At 45.5% G+C, this 25013-nt stretch overlaps 2 protein-coding genes across 2 annotated transcripts in view; one reads left to right on the forward strand and one right to left on the reverse strand.

The window, feature by feature from the left end:
- Positions 1-25013, reverse strand: part of LOC135368945 (uncharacterized) — a 76725-nt gene that overhangs the window by 716 nt on the left and 50996 nt on the right. The gene's annotated exons all lie outside the window — the stretch shown is intronic.
- On the forward strand, positions 933-24639 carry LOC135368941 (uncharacterized). The gene is made up of 7 exons (XM_064602511.1): positions 933-1406; positions 2388-2427; positions 21860-21986; positions 22621-22792; positions 23141-23313; positions 23732-23846; positions 23985-24639. The coding sequence occupies exons 1-7, from the start codon at positions 1040-1042 to the stop codon at positions 24326-24328; spliced, it is 1338 nt and encodes a 445-aa protein (XP_064458581.1). The 5' UTR covers positions 933-1039; the 3' UTR covers positions 24329-24639.

Here is a 25013-nt window from a genome sequence, read left to right on the forward strand (position 1 = left end):
TAAACGCGAGGAAAACCACTGATTAAAAGAGATTACACTTGTTCACGGACGGACGACGAGCGTTAAGCGTTTCAAGGAAACCGCTCTCAGTGTGGATAGACCTAGACCAGGCTCGGCTACGCAGCGAAATCGGAAATCTTGGTGGTTGCGGCATTAAGACAATAGTTTTCCACCCTTTAGAAAGAAACATACTATCAGTATTCCAGACTGCGAACTTATAATCTGTGTTCATACAGCATTGATAACATGTAGTCAACGTATAGATGACGCTGAAACAGATAAAAAAATTACAGCGTAGATTCGCAACTGTCGTCTCGAATGGGAGGCTGAAACGCGGCATTATGCTGAAAAACAGAAGGAAAACAAACGATAAGAAACTAACAAAGAAATTATCGTTGGAAATTTCGCTTAGAAGTTACAGTGTCGGAGTAGAGGGTACATTTATAAGTTACAACAAGCTGTTTTTGTTTTTTCCGAGATGTAACTTGTATTCGTGTTGTAAAGACATGACTTTGGTCGCTTTTAACCTCTAAGTATACGTTACAGCGGTGTAACCTATAAGAAATCTCGAAATCTACGTCTATATAGAAGTTACATGTTTCTAAAAGTTACAATAAAAGGTACGGGTTTAAGAGTGTACCGAAAAAAAAAATAAAAAAGTTGAAAATAAAAAGAAAGAATAAAAAACCAGAAAACATGAAAGATTAAACAGAGCGACCATTAATTATAATTATTCGCGGAAAAGAAGAACTTGAAGGGCGTATGGCTATGGTTAAGTTGCCGCGCTTCAAACGTTACGCGGATGCACGCAAAAAACAATTTCGACGAAAACTCAAGTGAACGACATTCTGATTAGCCATCGCACTTGATCTATTGGGAAAACGACGCACTTATCTCGCGCTTTACAGGTACAACAGTGCCCAAGTTTCCTCCTGAGTGTTACTGTTTGTGTCGCAATTCTGCTAATCAGGTCTCTCGCCAACAGTCTTGTGTACAGTGGCTTACTGAAAAGGCGCGGCGAAGAGGATAGGATAGCAACATGGCTACCACAGCACAGATGGCAGACGACTTATACGCAAAGAAGAAGCACAAAATACGCCGTGATTTTCACAACCGGGAACAGCGTGAAGGAGAGAGCATTTCGGAGTTCTACAAGGAGCTAATGTCGCTTGCATCATCGCACGGGGACATTCCTAATGAAGCTATATGCTCCACTTTCATTCGGGGACTCCGCGAAGAATGGATCTCCATTGAACTTGAGAAGATGAAGGGCCCTGATATAGACACACTTTACAAGAAGGCCATTGAATTGGAGGCTGAATCACACCGTGGAAGAGAAATGAGTCAAGGTATTCCGGCGACATCTGAACCGTCACAAGTACAACAGGAGGCATCGCAAGAGCAAGGTAGTGTGACACGTTACGACCTAGCTGTACGGGGTGTTTATTTTTGTGCCTTACAACTACGAGACGACTAAGTACCTAAACTACAAGACGACTAAAATTTATTAACTACCTCTTTAAATTGGGGAGTTCGGACAAAAGCGAGATAGCATATTGAGAGGTTGAAACGTTTAACAAATCCTGAAACACGCACGTGAGTTCTCCAAATCTCCATCCCCGAATCTTGATACGCAAATGAGCCGGAACCGCAGCGACCGGGCGTAACACGGCAAGAACACGGTAAACTATCCTGCTATACAGGGTGTTTATTTTTATGCCTTACTTCTTCTATAGCGCAGGAGAAACACGGCTAAGCCTAACGGACTCGGCGGTTGCCATCTAGCAAAAGGTGTAGGGTTGTTGGGTTGGGTTATTTCACCTCTAGTGAGGTTGGGTCAGTTTGGGTGTGACAAATAGGGGGTCTGGGGGGGAGGGGGGGGTTCGGTGAGAAAGTTGGCCGGTTCCCTGTCGAGAAATCGTCGATGCGGATACCGCTTCGGTGAAAATGCTATGTGCCCCCTTTTGCATAACTTGCGAAGTTGCGGTGTGACGCAGGGTAGAAACATCTTGAACAACATATCACTCCGTGCTTATATTCGACAAAGGTTGGATTCTGGTGAATGATAATAGAAGCTTAATACCTCTTCAATACTAAGAGAAAAACAACAACAACAACAACAACAACGAAATGTTAATGAATGCAAAAAAAAAAAAGGCTCCTCTTCAGAGTTGGTAAGTCCATATTCATTGAAAAAGAGTGCATAGAGAAGACTTGGAGGAGACGCTCATCCAATTTCCTACGCTCTGCTTGACCTGTTTGTAGGCACTACTATCTTATACAAATACTATATCTACCATTACTGATGAAACATGTAATGATTACCGTATCTGTATCTGTAGCATGCTGTTTTTGAATATACGTCTTGCTTGTCTCCTCTAACTTAGCACTACAGCACGCAGACGCACCAACGGCGGCTGGCACATTGTAAGTTATTCTATCTATTCTATTCTACAGGGTGTCCGGTGAGAAAGTGTCATTAAATTTCTAAAAATAGGTTTAACTTCAGAAAATTATGAAACTACTTGGAATACACACACACATACTTTTGCCACAGATTCAGGGCGTTTGCATTCACGTCACACATTAATTAAGGTAATTTCGCTAACTGAACTCTAAAATTAGCCAAAAAAGATAACTTTTTTCTTGATGAATTCAGAAGCCAACGGCCATAGCACACCATTCCAACTGAAATAACAGTTTTTTTCTGAAGATTTGTACAAAAATTTGGCAGTCCCAAAGTCTCATTACGGCCACGGCCGAAGTCTCATTACGGCCGAAAGTCTCAATACGGCTGATAATCCTTTAATCCCCAAGTGTCTCATTACGGCCGAAGGTAGTCTCATTACGGCCGAAGATGTCTCATAACGGCCAAAAGTCAAAATGTGTATTGTAACATGCATTGACATGCAATGTTGCTGCCAGGTATGGATATACATTCCAGAGGGTATAAGCCATGCAGTGTGCCCTTAGGGCCCTTATCATATATATAAACATATTGTGTGACAATCAGTATGTTATCATACCACAGCACAATGCACCATATTGTGTAATGTGTACACCCCAAAGGTAGTGTTGATGTTGCTGTGAAACAGCAGGCTACTAGGAGGAGTTAGCTGCTTGTGGAGAGATGAACATCGGCTTTGTTGTGACATTTTTTGGAAACATCCTACAGTCATTGGCCAAGAAGGAACACCTATCTCAGTCGACGTCAGTTTATTTCCATTCGCTTTACAATGGTACAATTCTTGCTTCTGGAATGAGTAGACCTGCAATAAGCAAAGAGCAACCGTGAATAGGCTAGAATATTTAAAAAAAACAGGCATTTGACTCTACATGGCTGGTTTTAATGTGCACAAGCTGCATACATGTAGCTATGTGTGTGTTATTTCATACAAGGCTAACATAAACCTTCATCTAGACAAAAAAATGTGACTTCCAGGTAAACACAATGCATATTTCTCCGCTTCTATTACCCTCTCCGCTATGAAACTTTCAATGCAGGTTCACATCGATGCAAAGAACGTCTTTTACGGTTATCTGTGATAGCGTGGGATGACCTGTTGCAACCCCTTTAATGAAAACATGTGAATATGAAATAGTGATACATTACAATTCATGAAATGATGCATGCATGACTTTCCTTTTCTCGTTTCTTCTTATAAAAGTAGTGCACGAATTAACTCTCGTGCACTACTACACACAATTTTTCACTTCACAACAGAACCGTATGATACAATTGGTAATCTTAACAGCTCACCTCTTCAGCCAATACTCCCTGGGCAGCAACCACGACCTACTCTATACTAGAGACATGGACACCTGGCGATCCCCTATGAGAGAGACGGGTCACGGGTTAGTTATGTTAGTGACCGCTGCAAGTGCCACCGCCTTTAGTCTGCTACGCAGGGATACACAGGCTGTTGCTAAGCACGCGCTATTATATCTCTTATACTGCTTCGTCGTTGTCAACACAGCCTACCATACATCGCCGCGGTTTCGACAAGTCACGTGGTAACGAATAGTGCGAGCTAGCGCCAAATCCCATAGGCAAGCGGCGATTGCCAGAACTACTACCCCGATGCTGGGAGCATTGCGGATGTCCAGGTCTCTAGTATAGTAGTAGGTCATGGCAGCAACATCCTGTTAGCCATGTTGTTGTTTTTTTTTCGGAATCCTTCGCGTACCCACATAACGGGTGCGTTTTCTTATTCAACCCGAGTATCCAGGAGTTGGGTAACGACGTCAGAGCCTTTGACTGAGCCGTGACTCCAGAGTATATAGCCACCTTTGACCGTAATTTTCGAACGGCTTGAGTTACTCTGCGCTCAAAATGGTGGACTAGCCTGACGGGCGAGACGATGTGGAAGTGGTGGAATACTGCCTGTTTAACAACTTACCGCACATGCATGCACTCTAGCAAATTTTGAAAATGTTCGACAGTTTTTAACCAGTCCTACACTTACAAATTGAACACTACCGAAATTGTCTGTCAACAGGACGGTTGGTAGCAGACAACGTATCGTCGACGTCTCCTGTCTACTCTGGCTAATTTTCGCCGCAGAGTTATGACGTCATTTCTGCTAATCTGGCTACTCTGGCTATTTTTCGCCGACTGAGAGTAACTCGGAGTTGCCAGAGTTGAATAAGAAAACGCACGCATCATGACTGAAATGGAAAATAGCTATAAATAACAATGTAATATTTATTGTAATCAGATATGCTTTTGCGCTTAGTACAGTGCAAAAGCATGCGCAACATTTGCAGATGTTCGTGGTAAGCAATTCGAGGAGATCAATTCAAGTATGCCGACTTGTGCTTTTATTTTTGAATAAATATGACGACAAATTTTAACAAATGAAATATGGCTCACAATGATAAATGCTGCTGTACGGTGCGGCATTATCGGTGTCTTAACTTCGAATGAATTTGTTGTTCCTAAACGCGCAACGAACCACAAACGGTGCAAATCTACTAACACATACCCACCTACATCTATTACACGCACTTCGGCTGTTTTGATTCAGTCAAATTACTCGTATGAGAATGCGACTATGTGTGGATAACACACTGCTAAGCCAGACTGCCTACGAAAGCATAACTCACCAGAATTCTTTGTTCTCGGTCTTGGTCAACACAGCGCGATATACCTTGGGACTATGACGATTCATTCAACTCAATTTTCACCGGAACAATACGCGCTGCTCGAAAGACAACGAGGGAAAATAAAGTGCCGCTTAAGTCCGCTAATTTGCACGTTACAGCACTACAAATCGATAGATAATATTATTGCGTCGTAAACTACAACTGATCGCTAGCACATGGATGAATGGAACTTAAAGGGGCACTAAACAGCTCAGGGAATGTTCTCCAGTTATTATGCTCTATGAAAGAACGTGGCTCACGATATCCAATTATGAAATTCATTTACTTTTAGCGAGCGCCTTTACCACGAAACGATGCCATTCAAAGAGCATAACCCGCGTGAGTCTCTCCTTCCTACTCGGAGAGCACAAACGTCACACGTCTCGTATGTGTAGCAAAGCTGCATTCCAGTCACTGGATATGGGGGAGATTTCGGACCCCTAGCCAATGACGGGCCTCGTTGACACAAAAAGCAGCGCGCGTGGAGAACCGGTTGTGAGAACACCGCTGTGACCTCGCGGAGCAATACAGCGCTGAAAAGATAGTGCGCACATGAAATGGAATATTGTGGGCTTTTGGTACCTTTTAATCTGACTACCTTGGGCTTGACAAGTGTAAATATGTTTAGAATTGACCTCACTGCCCGATATTAAAACAAAATCAGTTTATAGGCGCCTCGCATCTTGAATAGTTGGTGGTGCGCAACGTCAAAATGACGTGTGGCTATTTTCGCCAGGGCATCGCAGGGCGGGGCATGAGCGCGAAAGAGTGCAGCGAATATTCGGTTGGTTTGGCGTCATTATTTACTTTTTTGCGGCAAAATTTTTTGCTAAACGTCACTGTAGGAAACGAATCACACTGCATTACAATAAAGGGCACCTTGCATACCTGTTTATTGCCCCTTTAACACATGGATGGATGGATGGATGTTTGGGGGCAGGGCCTATTTGGATGATGATGATAATGATGATGATCTTGTTGGCTGCGCCCTTTGTAACGGGTGGTCACGGCAGTGAGCTCTGCGTGTCCTAGCCAGTTTAAAGTTCCTTATATGTGCTCCTTGTTCGTTTCCCCCCACCAATATTCCAGCCTTCTTTTGGTTGTATTAATATGTGCATATGTGCCAAAGCCCAGCGCCTCTTTCAAAGAAACTGCCTCTGCCTTTGGAGGGATACGTTGGCAATTCAACACAATTGTGCTCGGTTGTCTCCACTGTTTCCTCGCAGATGGCGCATACTGTTTTCATCGTCTCCGGCGAGCAGTGTTGCCAAATTTGGAGAAAAGTCGCTAAATTTAGCTGATTTCGGGGTCTGTTTAACGACAAAATTTTGTATTTGGGATTAGCGGATTTTTTGGTGACTTTCTGACATGTTCAGCGAGTTTTTAGCGACACAAATACTTCATGAAGTCACATTTCAGTGGTCGTCAAGCTCTGGCGAAGAATAATATGAAATCGCGCCACTTTTTGCTGGCCTAACTGATCAGGGCCAATCACCTGTAACAGAGATCTCTCAGCGTGCTCCCTGCAGCGTGTAGTGGTGCAGTTTCGTTGTTCTTCGCAGCGCTAGTTTATTTGAGCTGTTTCCAGTTTGCCCCATTTCTGACGCGCCATGTGGCCTAAACGCAAGCACTTTCCAAAAACCTCTTAAGTAACATCAGAAATACCGCAAGAGCTGGGTGATGCTGCCAGTATTCAAGGGATAGCTTCGTTCAGTCAAAGACTGACACAAGGGTGCTGTGCACGTATACGGCAGTTTCCTGGCAGCCATCTTACTTGGCGTCACCTGGTTGCCATTACAGCACTGTAGGGGCGTCATGACCGCGCCCACTGATATGCGCTGCAACCATTACGGCAGTTCCCTCGAGAGGAGCTATTTTGCCTGACGTCACCCGGTCGCCATTACAGCACTGTGGGTGCGTTCTAACCGGTTCTTCTAACCACCGTTTATGCAAGGTTGTCGACAAGCAGGTCGCAAAAGCACGAGAAGGCGTCGGAACGTTTTGTAAGCAATAAACAAACAATGTTCAGTGCCTCCGGTGACAAAACGAGAAAAAAATCTACAGAAGATGTTCAAAGTGCTGAATTTCATTTACTTTATCTCATTCTTATCCACTCATGCCCATTTTTTCATGTTCTCTCTTGGCCATCCACTGCGCTCATTTGCCGAATCATCTTAGTAGGGCTGTCACCATATTGTTTCATAGCATGCAACAAACAAAAAGGGCACAATAGCGGCAGCGACTTTTTTAGCGACTTTCACTTTCAATTTTAGCGACTTTTAATGACTTTTCGGGGCGCCACTAGCGACTTCCTGCGAATGAGATTTGGCAACACTGCCGGCGAGTGCTCGTCTTCTGTTTTGTCCCGTATTTTCTTCCACCATTGCCTGGTCCTTAGCACTCCTGCCCTCGCTTCAAATAAAAGCGCGCTACCAACAGAGTTGTCATAACATCTTTCCGCAGAGATCTCAGTTTTCCCTTCCGCGTAGATCGTTAGAGCCTTTTTCTTGCGTACGCCGTTTTGCCATTTTCTTGTTTCCCATTGCCTGGTTAGGTTAGCGAAATAGCCTGGTTAGGTTGCCTGGTTAGCGAATTTCCCTTCTGTCATATATTGCTTCGTCGTCGAGTGTCTTTTCGGTGACTCCAATTTCTCTCTTCCAACCTGTCGTCTTTCTTCTCCATCTGGTGTGAATGTCTTTATATATCATGCTAAGGTACAATTTCTTCACTATCCACGATTCTGGTAGGGTTCTAATTCTCTCCTCGTATGATATTTTCGCTTTCGCTTCACGAGCCCCGAATTCCGACCAACCCATGTCCCCCTGAATAGCTGCACCTGTTGCCGTTTTGCGTGCCCTCAACGCCACTCTTCCCGCCTCTCTCTGTTTCCTATCGAGATGTTGCACCGTGGGTGATGTCATACACAGCACTGCGTTGTTATATGTAAGAGCTGGCACCGCCACAGCCTTCCACAGCTCACGCGTCACTTCATAACGGTTAAAGGACCACAGTGCTCTAGCCCTGAGCATTCCAACATACCTAGTAGCCTTGCTTCGTAATTGCTTCTCAAGCTCTATCAAGTATTGCCGGCCTGCTGACACCACCCCTCCCAAATACTTTGTTTGCATCGTGTTCGCCACCGGTTTCCCTTGCATTTTGCATTCTTCCATTTCATCATTTATGGGTGCCTGCCCATTTTCCCAGCTCCAGCACATAACTTTGCTTTTCGTAGCACTAAATTTCAGCCCCATTTGTTAGCCACCTTTGTCGCAGATATCCATAAGGTTCTGTAGCTCCTCTCTGGTGTTTGCCAGGAGGACGATATCGTCCGCATAAATCGTGCCGGGTACATTTTGTTGTACTATCTGTCCTGATTTCTTGTATGATATATCAAATCCCAGTTGTGAATCCTCAAGGTTTGCTTCAAGACGTGAAATATATAGCATGAACAGGAGTGGAGATAGGGGACACCCCTGCCGTAGCCCTTTGGTGACTCTAATTTCTTCTGTTTTTATCCCTTCCCAGCAGCCAATGATATTGTTCCCTGAGTAGATGTTTTGAAGAAGGTCAACTATGTCCTTTTCGATCTTTAACTCTTTTAAGGTCTGCCACAGAACTTCGTGTACAACGCTGTCGTAGGCTTTTTTGATGTCAAGAAAGCATGCCCACAGGTCCCTTCGCTCCCTTTCTGCCATTTCGATGCACTGGGTTAAGATGAATAGGTTGTCTTCAATTTGCCGGCCCCTTCTGAATCCAAATTGCAGGTTCCTTAATAAGCCTCTTTCGTCAACGAGTTCCTCCAGTCTGCTCTTGATTATTCGCATAAATATCCTGTATACGACAGATGTTATTGTGATCGGTCTATATGCCGTGAGGTCACTTTTGCTTCCTTTTCCCTTATATATTAATGAAACTGGGCTTGTCTTCCAGGCCTTTGGGATGTTCTTTTCCTTCATCATTTTGTTTAAATAGCATCTTAATTCTTCCATTCTTTGTTTTCTTAGTGTATTCATGGCACTTGCCGGAATTCCGTCTAATCCTGTTGCGGTGTTTGTGGGGGTCTTCCTGATTGCTCTCTGTACTTCTTCTGTGGCAATGGGTTCCCATCCTTCAGTGGTCCTCAGCATCCCTTGGTCATCCTCGTTGGTATGGTTATTGCTTGCTAATGGTTCTTCCAATTTGGCATCATCAGCAGCAAACATGGCTGTAAGGTGCTGTGTCACTAGTTGTCGGGTTTCTCTGATATTGAGTGGTCTTCCCCCTACTGGATGTAATAGATTTGTTCTCGCTTTCTCTTGTTTTTCACATTCTTTTATGTGTTTCCAAAATTTTCGTGGCCCGTTTTTTCCACTTTCTCGAATGGACTTGAGCAATCTTGCATTGAACATCTTTTGTTTTCTTTGTGTCATTTCACTTGCTTTCTGCTTGAGGTCCCTGTAGTGGTTCCATGATTGGATTACCTCCTTCATGGGGACTCCCCGGGAAATACAGTGACGGTGCTCTCTGCTTGCGTTTTTTCTTGCTTTGATGGCTTCTTTGATTTCGTCGTCCCACCATGTTCTGTGGTGGGGTCTCGGTGGTTCCTTGGAGTTCTTCTTCTGCTCTATTAGGCTGGTTGCTGTATCGGTCCACTCCATGTAATCTGTCATCTTCTTGGGATCTTCTTCCCATGCCTGCATTAGTTCAGCCATTTCTTCCTCTGAGAGATTTGTTCTCTGGTGTCCGTCTTTGCCTTTCTGTTCGTCCTGCTGGTGATGGCCCAATCGTACTGTCAGTGTTCTATGGTCACTCCCAATACTGTTTCCCCCATCTTCGTCAATATCTAGCCCTCTGAAGATGTTCATGGATTTGTTGGATAAAAGACAGTAATCGATATTGCTTTTCTTATCCCTTTGTGTCCACGTGTGGGTGGCTGCTGTTGACTGAAGCAAGTTTGTTATGGTGAGATCCTGGTTTTCGACAATCTCCAAGAGTCTATGCCCAATGTTATCTGTTCGTCCATCCAGTTCATCTATATGGGCATTGAAATCCCCCATAATTAAGACTGTGTCTGTTTTTCTGAGCTCGCTTATGTCAGCTTCTAAGCATCTGGCAATCCTGGTATTCTCAACCTCCTGATTACCAGTCCACCAATACACTATTCCTATTGCCAATTTCCTCCTACTCAGAGTGGTTTCTACCCACATGTGCTCTTTGCACTCTTCTTTAATCCGTCGCCACGCTCTTGTGGATTTTCCAATAAAGCCTATGCCCACTCCTCTTCGTTCCCCTTCCTCTCTGTTCTGGCCTTACCATATATAGCCTTCCACATGCGGTGGACTTTCCAGCCCCCGTAAGTGTGTCTCAGTGACCAGGAATGCTGTTATCTGTTCTGATACCAGTAGGTCGGCCATTTCCTTCCACTTTTTTTCTTGGCGGCCCCCCTGCATATTTAAGTAGGCAATTTTCAAATGCTCTCGTCCTTTACTTTTCCGTTTGTGTCTTCGATTCTGCCGTTTCCTTTTCTTCTCTGATTGCTTTTCCTCAACACTACCTCTGGGGTTTCCATCTATTACCACATCATACGTGGCCACTCCCGTTTGCTTCTCGTTATATGTTTCAGGGCCTCGCCCACCATGCGGTATATTTCTCTGTATGGTCCTGTGTGGATGCTTCTCTTCTGTCTCTTGCCAAAATTCTGATGTTCCATCCCTAAAAAAATGCAGATCTTGCGAGCAAACCATCCACCAAGAGCGAAGCTTCCCTCCCGCGTCAGGTGGACACCCTGGAATCCACCATTTACGCAGTTCTGCATGTGCCATCCAGGGTTCAGGAGGCTTACTGTGTTCCCTAGATTCTCACACATTAGTTTCAGGGCTTCATTCAGTTCACGTATTATGGGCAACACTTCTGCATGGTTGTTGTTTGCCACCAATGGTACGGCACAGATTTCACAAATTACATTAGGGAACCTTTTTTTCCACTGCTCAAAAGTGGCAGTGAGCTGGTCGGCTACTTGCTGCGGGTTCTGTCCATTGAGGATGTCCACCAGACCCGCGTGGATGATGACCAGGGTTCTCTGCTCTCCCTGTTTCAGTCTTTCCTCAATTTCCTCCATGACTTGCATTGTTGTTGCTCCTGAAATGCCAAGGATCTCGACCCTTGCATTATAGTTCATTCTTGCCAGAGTTGGAGCCTTTATTCTCTGTACATTGGAGTCCCCTGCTACAATGACTCTTCTAGCTGTCTGCTCTGAATCTTGTTCTGAATTTTGTAGGGGCATGTGGTCGCCCTTTGCACTTCGTTGAGTTTTTGTCTCTTGACTCTTGTGCTGTTCGTTGTTTACTGCTGGTCTCCTCGGTTTCCTGTGTTGCACAACTGTCCAAGAGCCATTCTCTTCTTCCCTGCCCAAGTACTCCCCCATTTTCGGATCATGTGCACTATTGCTCCTGACTCTTCTGGTACGGGTTTACACCCATCATTGGCAAGCTGCCTGCTTGATGGCTGTTTTGCACTTGACTGCTTTCCTTAATCTTTGCCATTGGGCGCCTGGATGTCTTGTCCGTCGACTTCATCTTGCCTTCGTGCCATCTCAGTTCCCGTCTTAAGAGGGGTCCCCTTGTCTCCATCATTTACTGGAGCTGATATCATGCATTTGCAGGTACCTGCCCGCATCTCCTTAACTTCCTTTTCCAACTCTCTCCTTTTTTCCTGCTCCTTCAGTAGGAGCAAAGACCACTTTGTCTCTGCTTCCTGTAGTTGTGCCACGGCTACACTCGACTCCTCATATTGTGTTAGCTGTGTCGTAAGTACCTTCATCTCTTCTTCTATGCGCTGCCTTCTCTTTTGTTCTTCCTCCACGATCAACTTCACCTCCTTTGTAACAACTTCGATCTGGACACATAAATTACATTTGTAAGTCGCTCCTTCCGCTTCTGTCATGTTCTTAAATGGGGTTTCCCCTATGAAGGCCCACCGGTTGCAGGCACCGCATTGTACCACGTCAGTTTCGGTTTCTGCAGCCATGCTGTCTAGGTTCCCCGCTTTGGCTCCCTTCGTCTCCTATACCACAACGCAACGCTACCTCACTGCGCCGTCGTTCTCTGTATTCACTCTGTTCACAGTGTGCACTCTGTATCACTTTCAGAAAGCTCTCACTTTTGGAACGATCCAAGCACGTTTTATAAAACACGCTTTACCGCGCCGCCATCCATTCCGCCATCGTGCGCCAGCGATCCACGAGGGTTCAGCGTCAACGTTGCTAGACACCATCCGAACTTCCGAAGTGAGAGTAATATGATATATATCAAAACACGAAAGGAAGAGTATTGATCGCCCCTCCTTCTATAGCATGCAAAACGTGATTAGCGCTGAGATGAACATGCATGTCCACGACGCGAGTTATTTTCACTGCTCAAATAGAGGTCACGTGGGATTGCGTGACGCTTGCGAAAATGTGCAGCAATGTGTGGTGAGCATCATGGCGAAACGAAACTTTTAAATTGCGCATTGCACTTCATGGTAGCTACAGGAAACGAAGCAAACTTATGAGACACTGGATTACAGGTATGTTGGCATCTTTTTCATTCCTGCATATCATTTCACATTACACTATACGTGAATACATGGTGTCATGTCTCACGATGCTGGGGAAGTAGTTGCATGGGGAAGATGTGCATGGTTCTAGACTTTTTTTGGTTCTAGAATTTTTGATCGCGTAATCGAAATATCGGCACCTCTCGCATTGTGGCTTGCATGTGACCAACCAAGTGCTGTTCCCTTACTAGCGCTTCCTACAAACGACAAAACGAAACATGTGGAAATGTATATTTTTGATTACTCATATATAACAAGAAAATGTATCGTTTTCAGGTTGCTGCCACTACTCCATGTGCCAGCAATTGTCTTGCGTGTATGATTACACTGACGTCGCCCACCACGGCGGAAGTGTTTTGCGTACACGCGTTTCAGCATGAAGCCTGCAGGTAACATCTGATGCTTACCCTTCGGATATTCTGAATTTACATATTGTAGCTTAGAGGAATTCCGAATGCCCAGAGTGACACACACTTATAACATTGTGACATCAGTCCAGTGGCATAAGTTCTAATGTAGTGCCCCATGAAAATGAACAAGGGGCAGTAGTTTATCCAGAATCCCAAGCACGAGAGAGGTGTTGGAAAAAATTGTGGGAGGAGGTCATCATTATAGTTACGTCATTACAGCTTAACATATCATTACAGACGTATCTGAAGCTGAAATCGCAAGGGCACCCCCTGTAGGGGGTGCACAGGTTAGCGGGGTGTGTGTGTGTGTGGGGGGTCTGGATAAAGCACTGACAAGGGGGACTCCTCCACCCCATGTCAAGTCTCATAAAACACCTCCTGAAATATTTTCCTGGCTATGCAGCTGCATCGCTGATGCAACATACAACAATGACATACAACAAAGATACAACAATGACAATTACGTCATAATGATCATTATGACGTAATTGTCATTGTTGTCTATAATTCTTGAATATGTTTTGAATATATGGAAAAAAGTCTGCTTGACAGCATATGCTCTTGTTTGATGACATATGCCATTTTGTTCAGTGCTTTACGTACTTTTTTTTAAATTTCAGGTGGACGTAAATTGTAGAAGGCAGCTAGTGGGGGAGAAGATCATGGTCATAGGTCATGTGGCTCCTGGAGCTCCCAGTGGGCTCCCTTGTGGAGTACTTTTCAGAACACACACACAGTTTGCTCACAGAACCAACGAGTAGGATGTTGCTGGAATACTGAGAGTAAATGGCGTAACACATACGAATATCGTGTGACACATATGACAATAAAAACATTTTTCACGAGGGATGCATGAAACACTGTCGCAATATTGTGTGCATGAACCATTGTGTGTGACACACCACAAGCCGTGGGGGCACACCGCCTCGGACACATTTTGGGAAGCATAAAACACAGTATATACACAGCTAATATGGTGGATGCTTCTTTTTTCTTTTTGGCCGTTATGAGACATCTTCGGCCGTAATGAGACTACCTTCGGCCGTACTGAGACTTTGGCCGCAACGAGACACTTGGGGATTAAAGGATTTTCGTCCGTAATGAGACTTTCGGCCGTAATGAGATGTTACCGGTTTGTCCCTTCAGCTGACACACCCCGAATGTCGCTGGGGAGGCGTGTTAGCTTAGCTCAATTGGTAGAGCCCTGGACCGGTAATCCAGAAGATGTGGGTTCGAGTCCTACAGCTGGCTAACCTTTTCAGCCACTTTCATCTTTCATCGTTAATTTCTTAGGCAATTTGAGGCTTTGTTTGTATTTGTCCCTTCTATGTTTTTCCAACCTCAGAACATCAGTTCTGTCATGTTCAACAGTTGCCGCCTGCGTCGATCCCGTCGTATAAATGTGTGTACGAGTGAGCAAAAATGTAAGAGTGAAAGGAGGATGAGTGAGAGTGAGTGACTGGTTTGTCCCTTCAGATGACGCACCCCGAAAGTCGCTGGGGAGGCGTGTTAGCTTAGCTGTCACGTTCACAGAGGGAACGATGCGGTTAACAGGCTTTTTCAAGGAGGTCGTTGAGTGCATGCTGTTTTTGAAAGCCAGGTTTACCCTTGAATACCTCTTGTCTGTCAACAAGAAAACGCTGGCGGCCCACTTGATCGATACATTGTTCCCTGTGCCTGTCTATCGAGATATTCCACCCACTTGGCCAGGCAGGGATGTTTTGGTTCGAGTCCAAAGGATGCCAATCAAACCAAACATGAAGACATTCTTTTACAAACTTCATACGTCAACACTACCTGTCAAGGCATGGCTCGCGCAGAAGGGCATATACGTGCCCTGGTCGGCAGACTGCAGGTTCTGCAAAGTTCCTGAAACGCATGATCACCTTTTCTTAGACTGCACAGAAGCCCCGTTCTTCTGGGACGATCTCCAGTATAAAGTTTTCAAAACTCGACTTCGGCTTAACCCACGCACCATACCGTTTCTCCCATTACACCCGAGGGAAACAGTCAGGTACGATATTGTCATGTTTATAGCCTTGTACTGTCTGTGGAAACTTCGTATGGCTGACAGGAACGAAGAACCGTTAATGCCTCCTATGAAATACCTTAAGATAGAAATATCTCAACTTAAGCTGTGCCTTATGCGATGTTTAGAGCTGCCAGATTGGTTAGAAATATTGTCTGATGCCCTTACGTACTTGTAAAATCGTATGTACAAATTCAAAAGGTCTTCAGTTTCCTCTTTAGACGTTTTGTAATGGCCCACGGCGTTGCGACCGTGTGACGTACACTCTTAAAAATGAACTTCACCGCATAGCCCGCTCCTAGCCAACCATTGTGGAGAATGATATCGTTATCTGTCCTGATTTGTTGAAAACGAGAGGCGTACGCCTTTTCTGTGACAATTATGAACAGCATAAGTGTCACAGAAAAGGCGTACGCCTCCCGTTTCCATCAAATCAGGGCAGATAACGATATCATTCGAGATGATGGTTGGCTAAGAGCGTGCTATGCGGTGAAGTTCATTTTTAAGAGTGTACCTGTAGTGTGCACTTGTGTGTTTTGTTAATAAAAGGTGAAAAAAAAAAAAAAGATAGCTTAGCTCAATTGGTAGAGCCCTGGACCAGTAATCCAGAAGACGTGGGTTCGCGTCCTACAGCTGGCTAACCTTTTCAGCCACTTTCATCTTTCATCGTCGTTAATTTCTTAGGCAATTTGAGGCTTTGTTTGTATTTGTCCCTTCTATGTTTTTCCAACCTCAGAACATCAGTTCTTTCATGTTCAACAGTTGCCGCCTGCGTCGATCCCGTCGTATAAATGTGTGTGTGAGTGAGCAAAAATGGAAGAGTGAAAGGAGGATGAGTGAGAGTGAGTGACTGGTTTGTCCCTTCAGATGACGCACCCCGAAAGTCGCTGGGGAGGCGTGTTAGCTTAGCTCAATTGGTAGAGCCCTGGACCAGTAATCCAGAAGACGTGGGTTCGCGTCCTACAGCTGGCTAACCTTTTCAGCCACTTTCATCTTTCATCGTCGTTAATTTCTTAGGCAATTTGAGGCTTTGTTTGTATTTGTCCCTTCTATGTTTTTCCAACCTCAGAACATCAGTTCTTTCATGTTCAACAGTTGCCGCCTGCGTCGATCCCGTCGTATAAATGTGTGTGTGAGTGAGCAAAAATGGAAGAGTGAAAGGAGGATGAGTGAGAGTGAGTGACTGGTTTGTCCCTTCAGATGACGCACCCCGAAAGTCGCTGGGGAGGCGTGTTAGCTTAGCTCAATTGGTAGAGCCCTGGACCAGTAATCCAGAAGACGTGGGTTCGCGTCCTACAGCTGGCTAACCTTTTCAGCCACTTTCATCTTTCATCGTCGTTAATTTCTTAGGCAATTTGAGGCTTTGTTTGTATTTGTCCCTTCTATGTTTTTCCAACCTCAGAACATCAGTTCTTTCATGTTCAACAGTTGCCGCCTGCGTCGATCCCGTCGTATAAATGTGTGTGTGAGTGAGCAAAAATGGAAGAGTGAAAGGAGGATGAGTGAGAGTGAGTGACTGGTTTGTCCCTTCAGATGACGCACCCCGAAAGTCGCTGGGGAGGCGTGTTAGCTTAGCTCAATTGGTAGAGCCCTGGACCAGTAATCCAGAAGACGTGGGTTCGCGTCCTACAGCTGGCTAACCTTTTCAGCCACTTTCATCTTTCATCGTCGTTAATTTCTTAGGCAATTTGAGGCTTTGTTTGTATTTGTCCCTTCTATGTTTTTCCAACCTCAGAACATCAGTTCTTTCATGTTCAACAGTTGCCGCCTGCGTCGATCCCGTCGTATAAATGTGTGTGTGAGTGAGCAAAAATGGAAGAGTGAAAGGAGGATGAGTGAGAGTGAGTGACTGGTTTGTCCCTTCAGATGACGCACCCCGAAAGTCGCTGGGGAGGCGTGTTAGCTTAGCTCAATTGGTAGAGCCCTGGACCAGTAATCCAGAAGACGTGGGTTCGCGTCCTACAGCTGGCTAACCTTTTCAGCCACTTTCATCTTTCATCGTCGTTAATTTCTTAGGCAATTTGAGGCTTTGTTTGTATTTGTCCCTTCTATGTTTTTCCAACCTCAGAACATCAGTTCTTTCATGTTCAACAGTTGCCGCCTGCGTCGATCCCGTCGTATAAATGTGTGTGTGAGTGAGCAAAAATGGAAGAGTGAAAGGAGGATGAGTGAGAGTGAGTGACTGGTTTGTCCCTTCAGATGACGCACCCCGAAAGTCGCTGGGGAGGCGTGTTAGCTTAGCTCAATTGGTAGAGCCCTGGACCAGTAATCCAGAAGACGTGGGTTCGCGTCCTACAGCTGGCTAACCTTTTCAGCCACTTTCATCTTTCATCGTCGTTAATTTCTTAGGCAATTTGAGGCTTTGTTTGTATTTGTCCCTTCTATGTTTTTCCAACCTCAGAACATCAGTTCTTTCATGTTCAACAGTTGCCGCCTGCGTCGATCCCGTCGTATAAATGTGTGTGTGAGTGAGCAAAAATGGAAGAGTGAAAGGAGGATGAGTGAGAGTGAGTGACTGGTTTGTCCCTTCAGATGACGCACCCCGAAAGTCGCTGGGGAGGCGTGTTAGCTTAGCTCAATTGGTAGAGCCCTGGACCAGTAATCCAGAAGACGTGGGTTCGCGTCCTACAGCTGGCTAACCTTTTCAGCCACTTTCATCTTTCATCGTCGTTAATTTCTTAGGCAATTTGAGGCTTTGTTTGTATTTGTCCCTTCTATGTTTTTCCAACCTCAGAACATCAGTTCTTTCATGTTCAACAGTTGCCGCCTGCGTCGATCCCGTCGTATAAATGTGTGTGTGAGTGAGCAAAAATGGAAGAGTGAAAGGAGGATGAGTGAGAGTGAGTGACTGGTTTGTCCCTTCAGATGACGCACCCCGAAAGTCGCTGGGGAGGCGTGTTAGCTTAGCTCAATTGGTAGAGCCCTGGACCAGTAATCCAGAAGACGTGGGTTCGCGTCCTACAGCTGGCTAACCTTTTCAGCCACTTTCATCTTTCATCGTCGTTAATTTCTTAGGCAATTTGAGGCTTTGTTTGTATTTGTCCCTTCTATGTTTTTCCAACCTCAGAACATCAGTTCTTTCATGTTCAACAGTTGCCGCCTGCGTCGATCCCGTCGTATAAATGTGTGTGTGAGTGAGCAAAAATGGAAGAGTGAAAGGAGGATGAGTGAGAGTGAGTGACTGGTTTGTCCCTTCAGATGACGCACCCCGAAAGTCGCTGGGGAGGCGTGTTAGCTTAGCTCAATTGGTAGAGCCCTGGACCAGTAATCCAGAAGACGTGGGTTCGCGTCCTACAGCTGGCTAACCTTTTCAGCCACTTTCATCTTTCATCGTCGTTAATTTCTTAGGCAATTTGAGGCTTTGTTTGTATTTGTCCCTTCTATGTTTTTCCAACCTCAGAACATCAGTTCTTTCATGTTCAACAGTTGCCGCCTGCGTCGATCCCGTCGTATAAATGTGTGTGTGAGTGAGCAAAAATGGAAGAGTGAAAGGAGGATGAGTGAGAGTGAGTGACTGGTTTGTCCCTTCAGATGACGCACCCCGAAAGTCGCTGGGGAGGCGTGTTAGCTTAGCTCAATTGGTAGAGCCCTGGACCAGTAATCCAGAAGACGTGGGTTCGCGTCCTACAGCTGGCTAACCTTTTCAGCCACTTTCATCTTTCATCGTCGTTAATTTCTTAGGCAATTTGAGGCTTTGTTTGTATTTGTCCCTTCTATGTTTTTCCAACCTCAGAACATCAGTTCTTTCATGTTCAACAGTTGCCGCCTGCGTCGATCCCGTCGTATAAATGTGTGTGTGAGTGAGCAAAAATGGAAGAGTGAAAGGAGGATGAGTGAGAGTGAGTGACTGGTTTGTCCCTTCAGATGACGCACCCCGAAAGTCGCTGGGGAGGCGTGTTAGCTTAGCTCAATTGGTAGAGCCCTGGACCAGTAATCCAGAAGACGTGGGTTCGCGTCCTACAGCTGGCTAACCTTTTCAGCCACTTTCATCTTTCATCGTCGTTAATTTCTTAGGCAATTTGAGGCTTTGTTTGTATTTGTCCCTTCTATGTTTTTCCAACCTCAGAACATCAGTTCTTTCATGTTCAACAGTTGCCGCCTGCGTCGATCCCGTCGTATAAATGTGTGTGTGAGTGAGCAAAAATGGAAGAGTGAAAGGAGGATGAGTGAGAGTGAGTGACTGGTTTGTCCCTTCAGATGACGCACCCCGAAAGTCGCTGGGGAGGCGTGTTAGCTTAGCTCAATTGGTAGAGCCCTGGACCAGTAATCCAGAAGACGTGGGTTCGCGTCCTACAGCTGGCTAACCTTTTCAGCCACTTTCATCTTTCATCGTCGTTAATTTCTTAGGCAATTTGAGGCTTTGTTTGTATTTGTCCCTTCTATGTTTTTCCAACCTCAGAACATCAGTTCTTTCATGTTCAACAGTTGCCGCCTGCGTCGATCCCGTCGTATAAATGTGTGTGTGAGTGAGCAAAAATGGAAGAGTGAAAGGAGGATGAGTGAGAGTGAGTGACTGGTTTGTCCCTTCAGATGACGCACCCCGAAAGTCGCTGGGGAGGCGTGTTAGCTTAGCTCAATTGGTAGAGCCCTGGACCAGTAATCCAGAAGACGTGGGTTCGCGTCCTACAGCTGGCTAACCTTTTCAGCCACTTTCATCTTTCATCGTCGTTAATTTCTTAGGCAATTTGAGGCTTTGTTTGTATTTGTCCCTTCTATGTTTTTCCAACCTCAGAACATCAGTTCTTTCATGTTCAACAGTTGCCGCCTGCGTCGATCCCGTCGTATAAATGTGTGTGTGAGTGAGCAAAAATGGAAGAGTGAAAGGAGGATGAGTGAGAGTGAGTGACTGGTTTGTCCCTTCAGATGACGCACCCCGAAAGTCGCTGGGGAGGCGTGTTAGCTTAGCTCAATTGGTAGAGCCCTGGACCAGTAATCCAGAAGACGTGGGTTCGCGTCCTACAGCTGGCTAACCTTTTCAGCCACTTTCATCTTTCATCGTCGTTAATTTCTTAGGCAATTTGAGGCTTTGTTTGTATTTGTCCCTTCTATGTTTTTCCAACCTCAGAACATCAGTTCTTTCATGTTCAACAGTTGCCGCCTGCGTCGATCCCGTCGTATAAATGTGTGTGTGAGTGAGCAAAAATGGAAGAGTGAAAGGAGGATGAGTGAGAGTGAGTGACTGGTTTGTCCCTTCAGATGACGCACCCCGAAAGTCGCTGGGGAGGCGTGTTAGCTTAGCTCAATTGGTAGAGCCCTGGACCAGTAATCCAGAAGACGTGGGTTCGCGTCCTACAGCTGGCTAACCTTTTCAGCCACTTTCATCTTTCATCGTCGTTAATTTCTTAGGCAATTTGAGGCTTTGTTTGTATTTGTCCCTTCTATGTTTTTCCAACCTCAGAACATCAGTTCTTTCATGTTCAACAGTTGCCGCCTGCGTCGATCCCGTCGTATAAATGTGTGTGTGAGTGAGCAAAAATGGAAGAGTGAAAGGAGGATGAGTGAGAGTGAGTGACTGGTTTGCCCCTTCAGATGACGCACCCCGAAAGTCGCTGGGGAGGCGTGTTAGCTTAGCTCAATTGGTAGAGCCCTGGACCAGTAATCCAGAAGACGTGGGTTCGCGTCCTACAGCTGGCTAACCTTTTCAGCCACTTTCATCTTTCATCGTCGTTAATTTCTTAGGCAATTTGAGGCTTTGTTTGTATTTGTCCCTTCTATGTTTTTCCAACCTCAGAACATCAGTTCTTTCATGTTCAACAGTTGCCGCCTGCGTCGATCCCGTCGTATAAATGTGTGTGTGAGTGAGCAAAAATGGAAGAGTGAAAGGAGGATGAGTGAGAGTGAGTGACTGGTTTGCCCCTTCAGATGACGCACCCCGAAAGTCGCTGGGGAGGCGTGTTAGCTTAGCTCAATTGGTAGAGCCCTGGACCAGTAATCCAGAAGACGTGGGTTCGCGTCCTACAGCTGGCTAACCTTTTCAGCCACTTTCATCTTTCATCGTCGTTAATTTCTTAGGCAATTTGAGGCTTTGTTTGTATTTGTCCCTTCTATGTTTTTCCAACCTCAGAACATCAGTTCTTTCATGTTCAACAGTTGCCGCCTGCGTCGATCCCGTCGTATAAATGTGTGTGTGAGTGAGCAAAAATGGAAGAGTGAAAGGAGGATGAGTGAGAGTGAGTGACTGGTTTGCCCCTTCAGATGACGCACCCCGAAAGTCGCTGGGGAGGCGTGTTAGCTTAGCTCAATTGGTAGAGCCCTGGACCAGTAATCCAGAAGACGTGGGTTCGCGTCCTACAGCTGGCTAACCTTTTCAGCCACTTTCATCTTTCATCGTCGTTAATTTCTTAGGCAATTTGAGGCTTTGTTTGTATTTGTCCCTTCTATGTTGTTCCAACCTCAGAACATCACTTCTCTCATGTTCAACAGATGCCACTTGCGTCAATCCCGTCGTGTGAAAAAAAGAAAAGAAAAAAAGAACAAAGACGAAGAAAGAGCATCCCTAAGACACCAGTGACAGTTACAACATGTAGCTTACTTGCGTGATTGTCCACACTGTACTCGCGCCATCTGTTGCGATGTTGCCCTGTATGTTGCCAGCGACCCTACTCCAAAGATGTCTTAACTCACCCATTGAAGCCATTCTTGCTTATAAAGATGATGGAGTATCAGTGCTTTCGTCCACCAGTTATGTTTCACAATGCAGGCGTGCCATGGAAACCACAGGGCCTGAAAAAGGGGCGGCAGGACGCATAGCTGTAGGGAAAAGCGACCCTGATGATTACTATCTGAATACTCCTCGGGGAGGTGCGTGCATCATCATCGATGTTAGAGTGAGTCCACAGACTTTCGATACCCTATACTTCTTTACTTTCCATTCTTTCGCTGCACGGAACTCGTGACAAAGCTTTTCATCCGAAACATTGTGTACAATAAAGAGCTACTATACACTTAAAAAATAAGATTTTGACTCCTGTTAAAAATTACCCTCTTTAAAAGGCTACGTGAAACACTATGCTCATTACGCGGTTCTACAAGTTTTTCAAATAAATAACAGAGCTGAATAGTTTCGGATTCTCAAATGGTGCGTGACGTCTCCGGGAACTCTGACGTCTGCGCCCTAGCAACAGTGTCTTCCCACCTTCGCTCTCCGCCCTACGTTGGAAGACGGCCAGCGCCAGTGAAAGCACGGTAGATGCGCGTATTCGTGACGTCACCCCCCAAATTGACGACAAAAGAGGTCCATTCGGAGAATCGCTACACACCCAAAACTGTAAAATATATTTTAAAATATTCCTGGCGGTTGCATGGCGTCAGAAACTTATCTCAACACACTATATTTCTACGACACACACGTACGGTTTGCGAAGACGCGTCAGCGTGGCACTTAAACTTGCGATTCCAAGTTCCACGACACAAATTTATGATCGTAACTTATGTATGCTTGTGTGGTTCCTCCTTTTCCAGAACCCTCCACGCGTTACGATGCCGAAGTCTGGCATAGGACCGATACCTATAGGGAAACGTCCTGACAGCTCACTTGCGGACAAGCTGCAAAATACATTTGAGCAGTGGGGATTCCGGGTGAAAGTTTATGTTGACCCTGCGAAGGAAGAGTTGTTTCAAAACCTGGAGAAAGGTACGTCCGTTGACTTGCCCGTAAATGTATGAACTCATGTGTGTTTGTGAGTAGCTGCTAGCCACACATATTTTTTTTTATTTCGTGTTAGCGCCGCGAAGCAACTGTGGCTATGAGCGGCGAATAGATGTGGACAGATGGAGAGAAGACAGCAGGAAAGAGTGGGAGACCGAGGGGGGGGGGGCGGCGGGGAGTTAGTATACATCTGAGCTCGCTGTGTAGCGACAAGCGCACTCGCCCACCCCTCTGAAGGAGTGAACTCGCCCGCTTCCGCCCCGATCGCGTGTTCGGTAAACCTTTGTCGCCCTGCGCATAGAAGTCTCAGGACAGAACGTCTTGTGCTTTCAGAAGCGAAGGGCAACTGGGACATGGTGGCCTGTTGTTTCCTGACATTTGTGCATCAGCTGACAGATGACCTGTGCACCCAGGACGGCTCCGTGAGCATAAAAGACCTCACGGAAACTTTTGACGGAGCAAATGCTTCCAACCTCTTGGGCAAACCCAAGCTCTTCTTCATCCACGTGAGTATACCACCGAAACTATAGTCAGGGACAGCATAAGTCATGCATGCACTTGACCCCGCTCCCATACAAGAATCGCTCCGCGCGCGCGAATGTAGTACGGCGCGGCCAAATGGGGGACTGGGGCGAGAGAGAGAGAGAAAGAGAGACAGAACTAGATCGCAAAGCGGAGGCGTCGTGCAAAGGCTCGTAGCCAATTGCAGGAGCCTTCCATGGATGAGTGGGCGGTCCCAACTGCAGGACTTGTTGTCACGGACTTATGTTCAGAGTATTTCACTGGACTTCTTACATCATAAGGCTGTCACGAAAGAACGCATCATAAGGCTGGCACGGGTCATGACTATGTACTTGTTTCTTGTACCAGTGCGACCGCGCATGTCTACAGTAATCTGATCATTGTTATTCTGTCTGTTGGTAGACGTCGAAGACAAGCCGAGAAATGAGCGTATGCAGCGGATTCAGTGACACGACGTCGAGAAATACATTGCCGGGCGAGCCTGATTTCTTCATCTGCACCTCGGGACAGCAAACAGGTCAGAACTTTCCTAAAATGACCGTTCGCTAAATGGTGTCTCCAGTAGCCACACTTCGTTCACATGCAGTTACAAAATAAAGTTGTACTCTCGCGTATCGCAGATGCAGTTCAGATTGCATTTGTTTTGGTTTCGCAGAAGGCAAGGAGTCTACCGACGCATTCATTGAACATTTCTGCAAAGTATTCGACAAGTCTGCCAAGACCATGGAACAACAGGACTTTACAGAGTTACTCCGAGCAGTCAACAGGGAACTTCTGAATGCTGCAGTCGACAAGAGTGATATTCGATTGCCTAGCCACATATCAACTCTCAGAAGGCGGTTGTACTTCCGCAAGGCGTCTGAACAGTCTGGATCTTCAACGAGAGTTCCAGGAACTGAGGACATCAAGAAAAAGACAACCATGCACGGAACCCTGAAAGGAAGTCAGAAAGAACTTTTACAGATGACGTCGACACCGGAGCAGCCCTGCTCTTCCTGAAGCAGATATGGGATCCATATGCAAGGATCTTTTTTTTTTTACCTTGTACCTAATTGTTCCTTGTCTTTCGCTGTTTCTCTTGCACAAGTGAGTGGCTACATACAGCAGGTTTCATTTGATTTTTGTAATAGCAAGTCGCCATCAGCATGGCTCACATTTCCTCTTCTCTTTTCTTTCTATTAAACATATCCCCCCCCCCCCGCGCATGAGCACAGATATTCGTAATTGACACAAAAGATAAAAACGAAAACAACAAAGTTACAGTATCACAACTTGTACGTGAGTAGAATATTAAAGTATACGTAATGTTGTTTGCCCTTTTTGTTTTTTCTTTCTCCTTCCTTCTCTTTTTCATTTTCCCCTTCCCCTTTTTCCTTTTTTTTGGAATAGCAAGCCGGCTCTTTGCCTGGCTAACCTTTCCTTTCCTTTTTTCTTAATAAACATATCCCCCCCCCCACGTATTACATCAAATTCAACGGGAACAGCACCGAACAACAGAACACAACAAGCGGGCTTACATCTCCATATTTTTTTTCTTCTACCACGAACAACAAGCGCTTGAAGAAAAAAAAAAAAAAATTAGAGAACAATGGTAATGAGAATCTGTGATTGGCACCAAACAATCAGTAATGCTGGCAAAAATGAAAAATTTAACTTGATGATGCTGACCTGGCGGAAAAATAAA

The sequence above is a fragment of the Ornithodoros turicata genome, chromosome 9 (assembly GCF_037126465.1).
Source record: "Ornithodoros turicata isolate Travis chromosome 9, ASM3712646v1, whole genome shotgun sequence".
NCBI lineage: Eukaryota > Metazoa > Arthropoda > Arachnida > Ixodida > Argasidae > Ornithodoros > Ornithodoros turicata.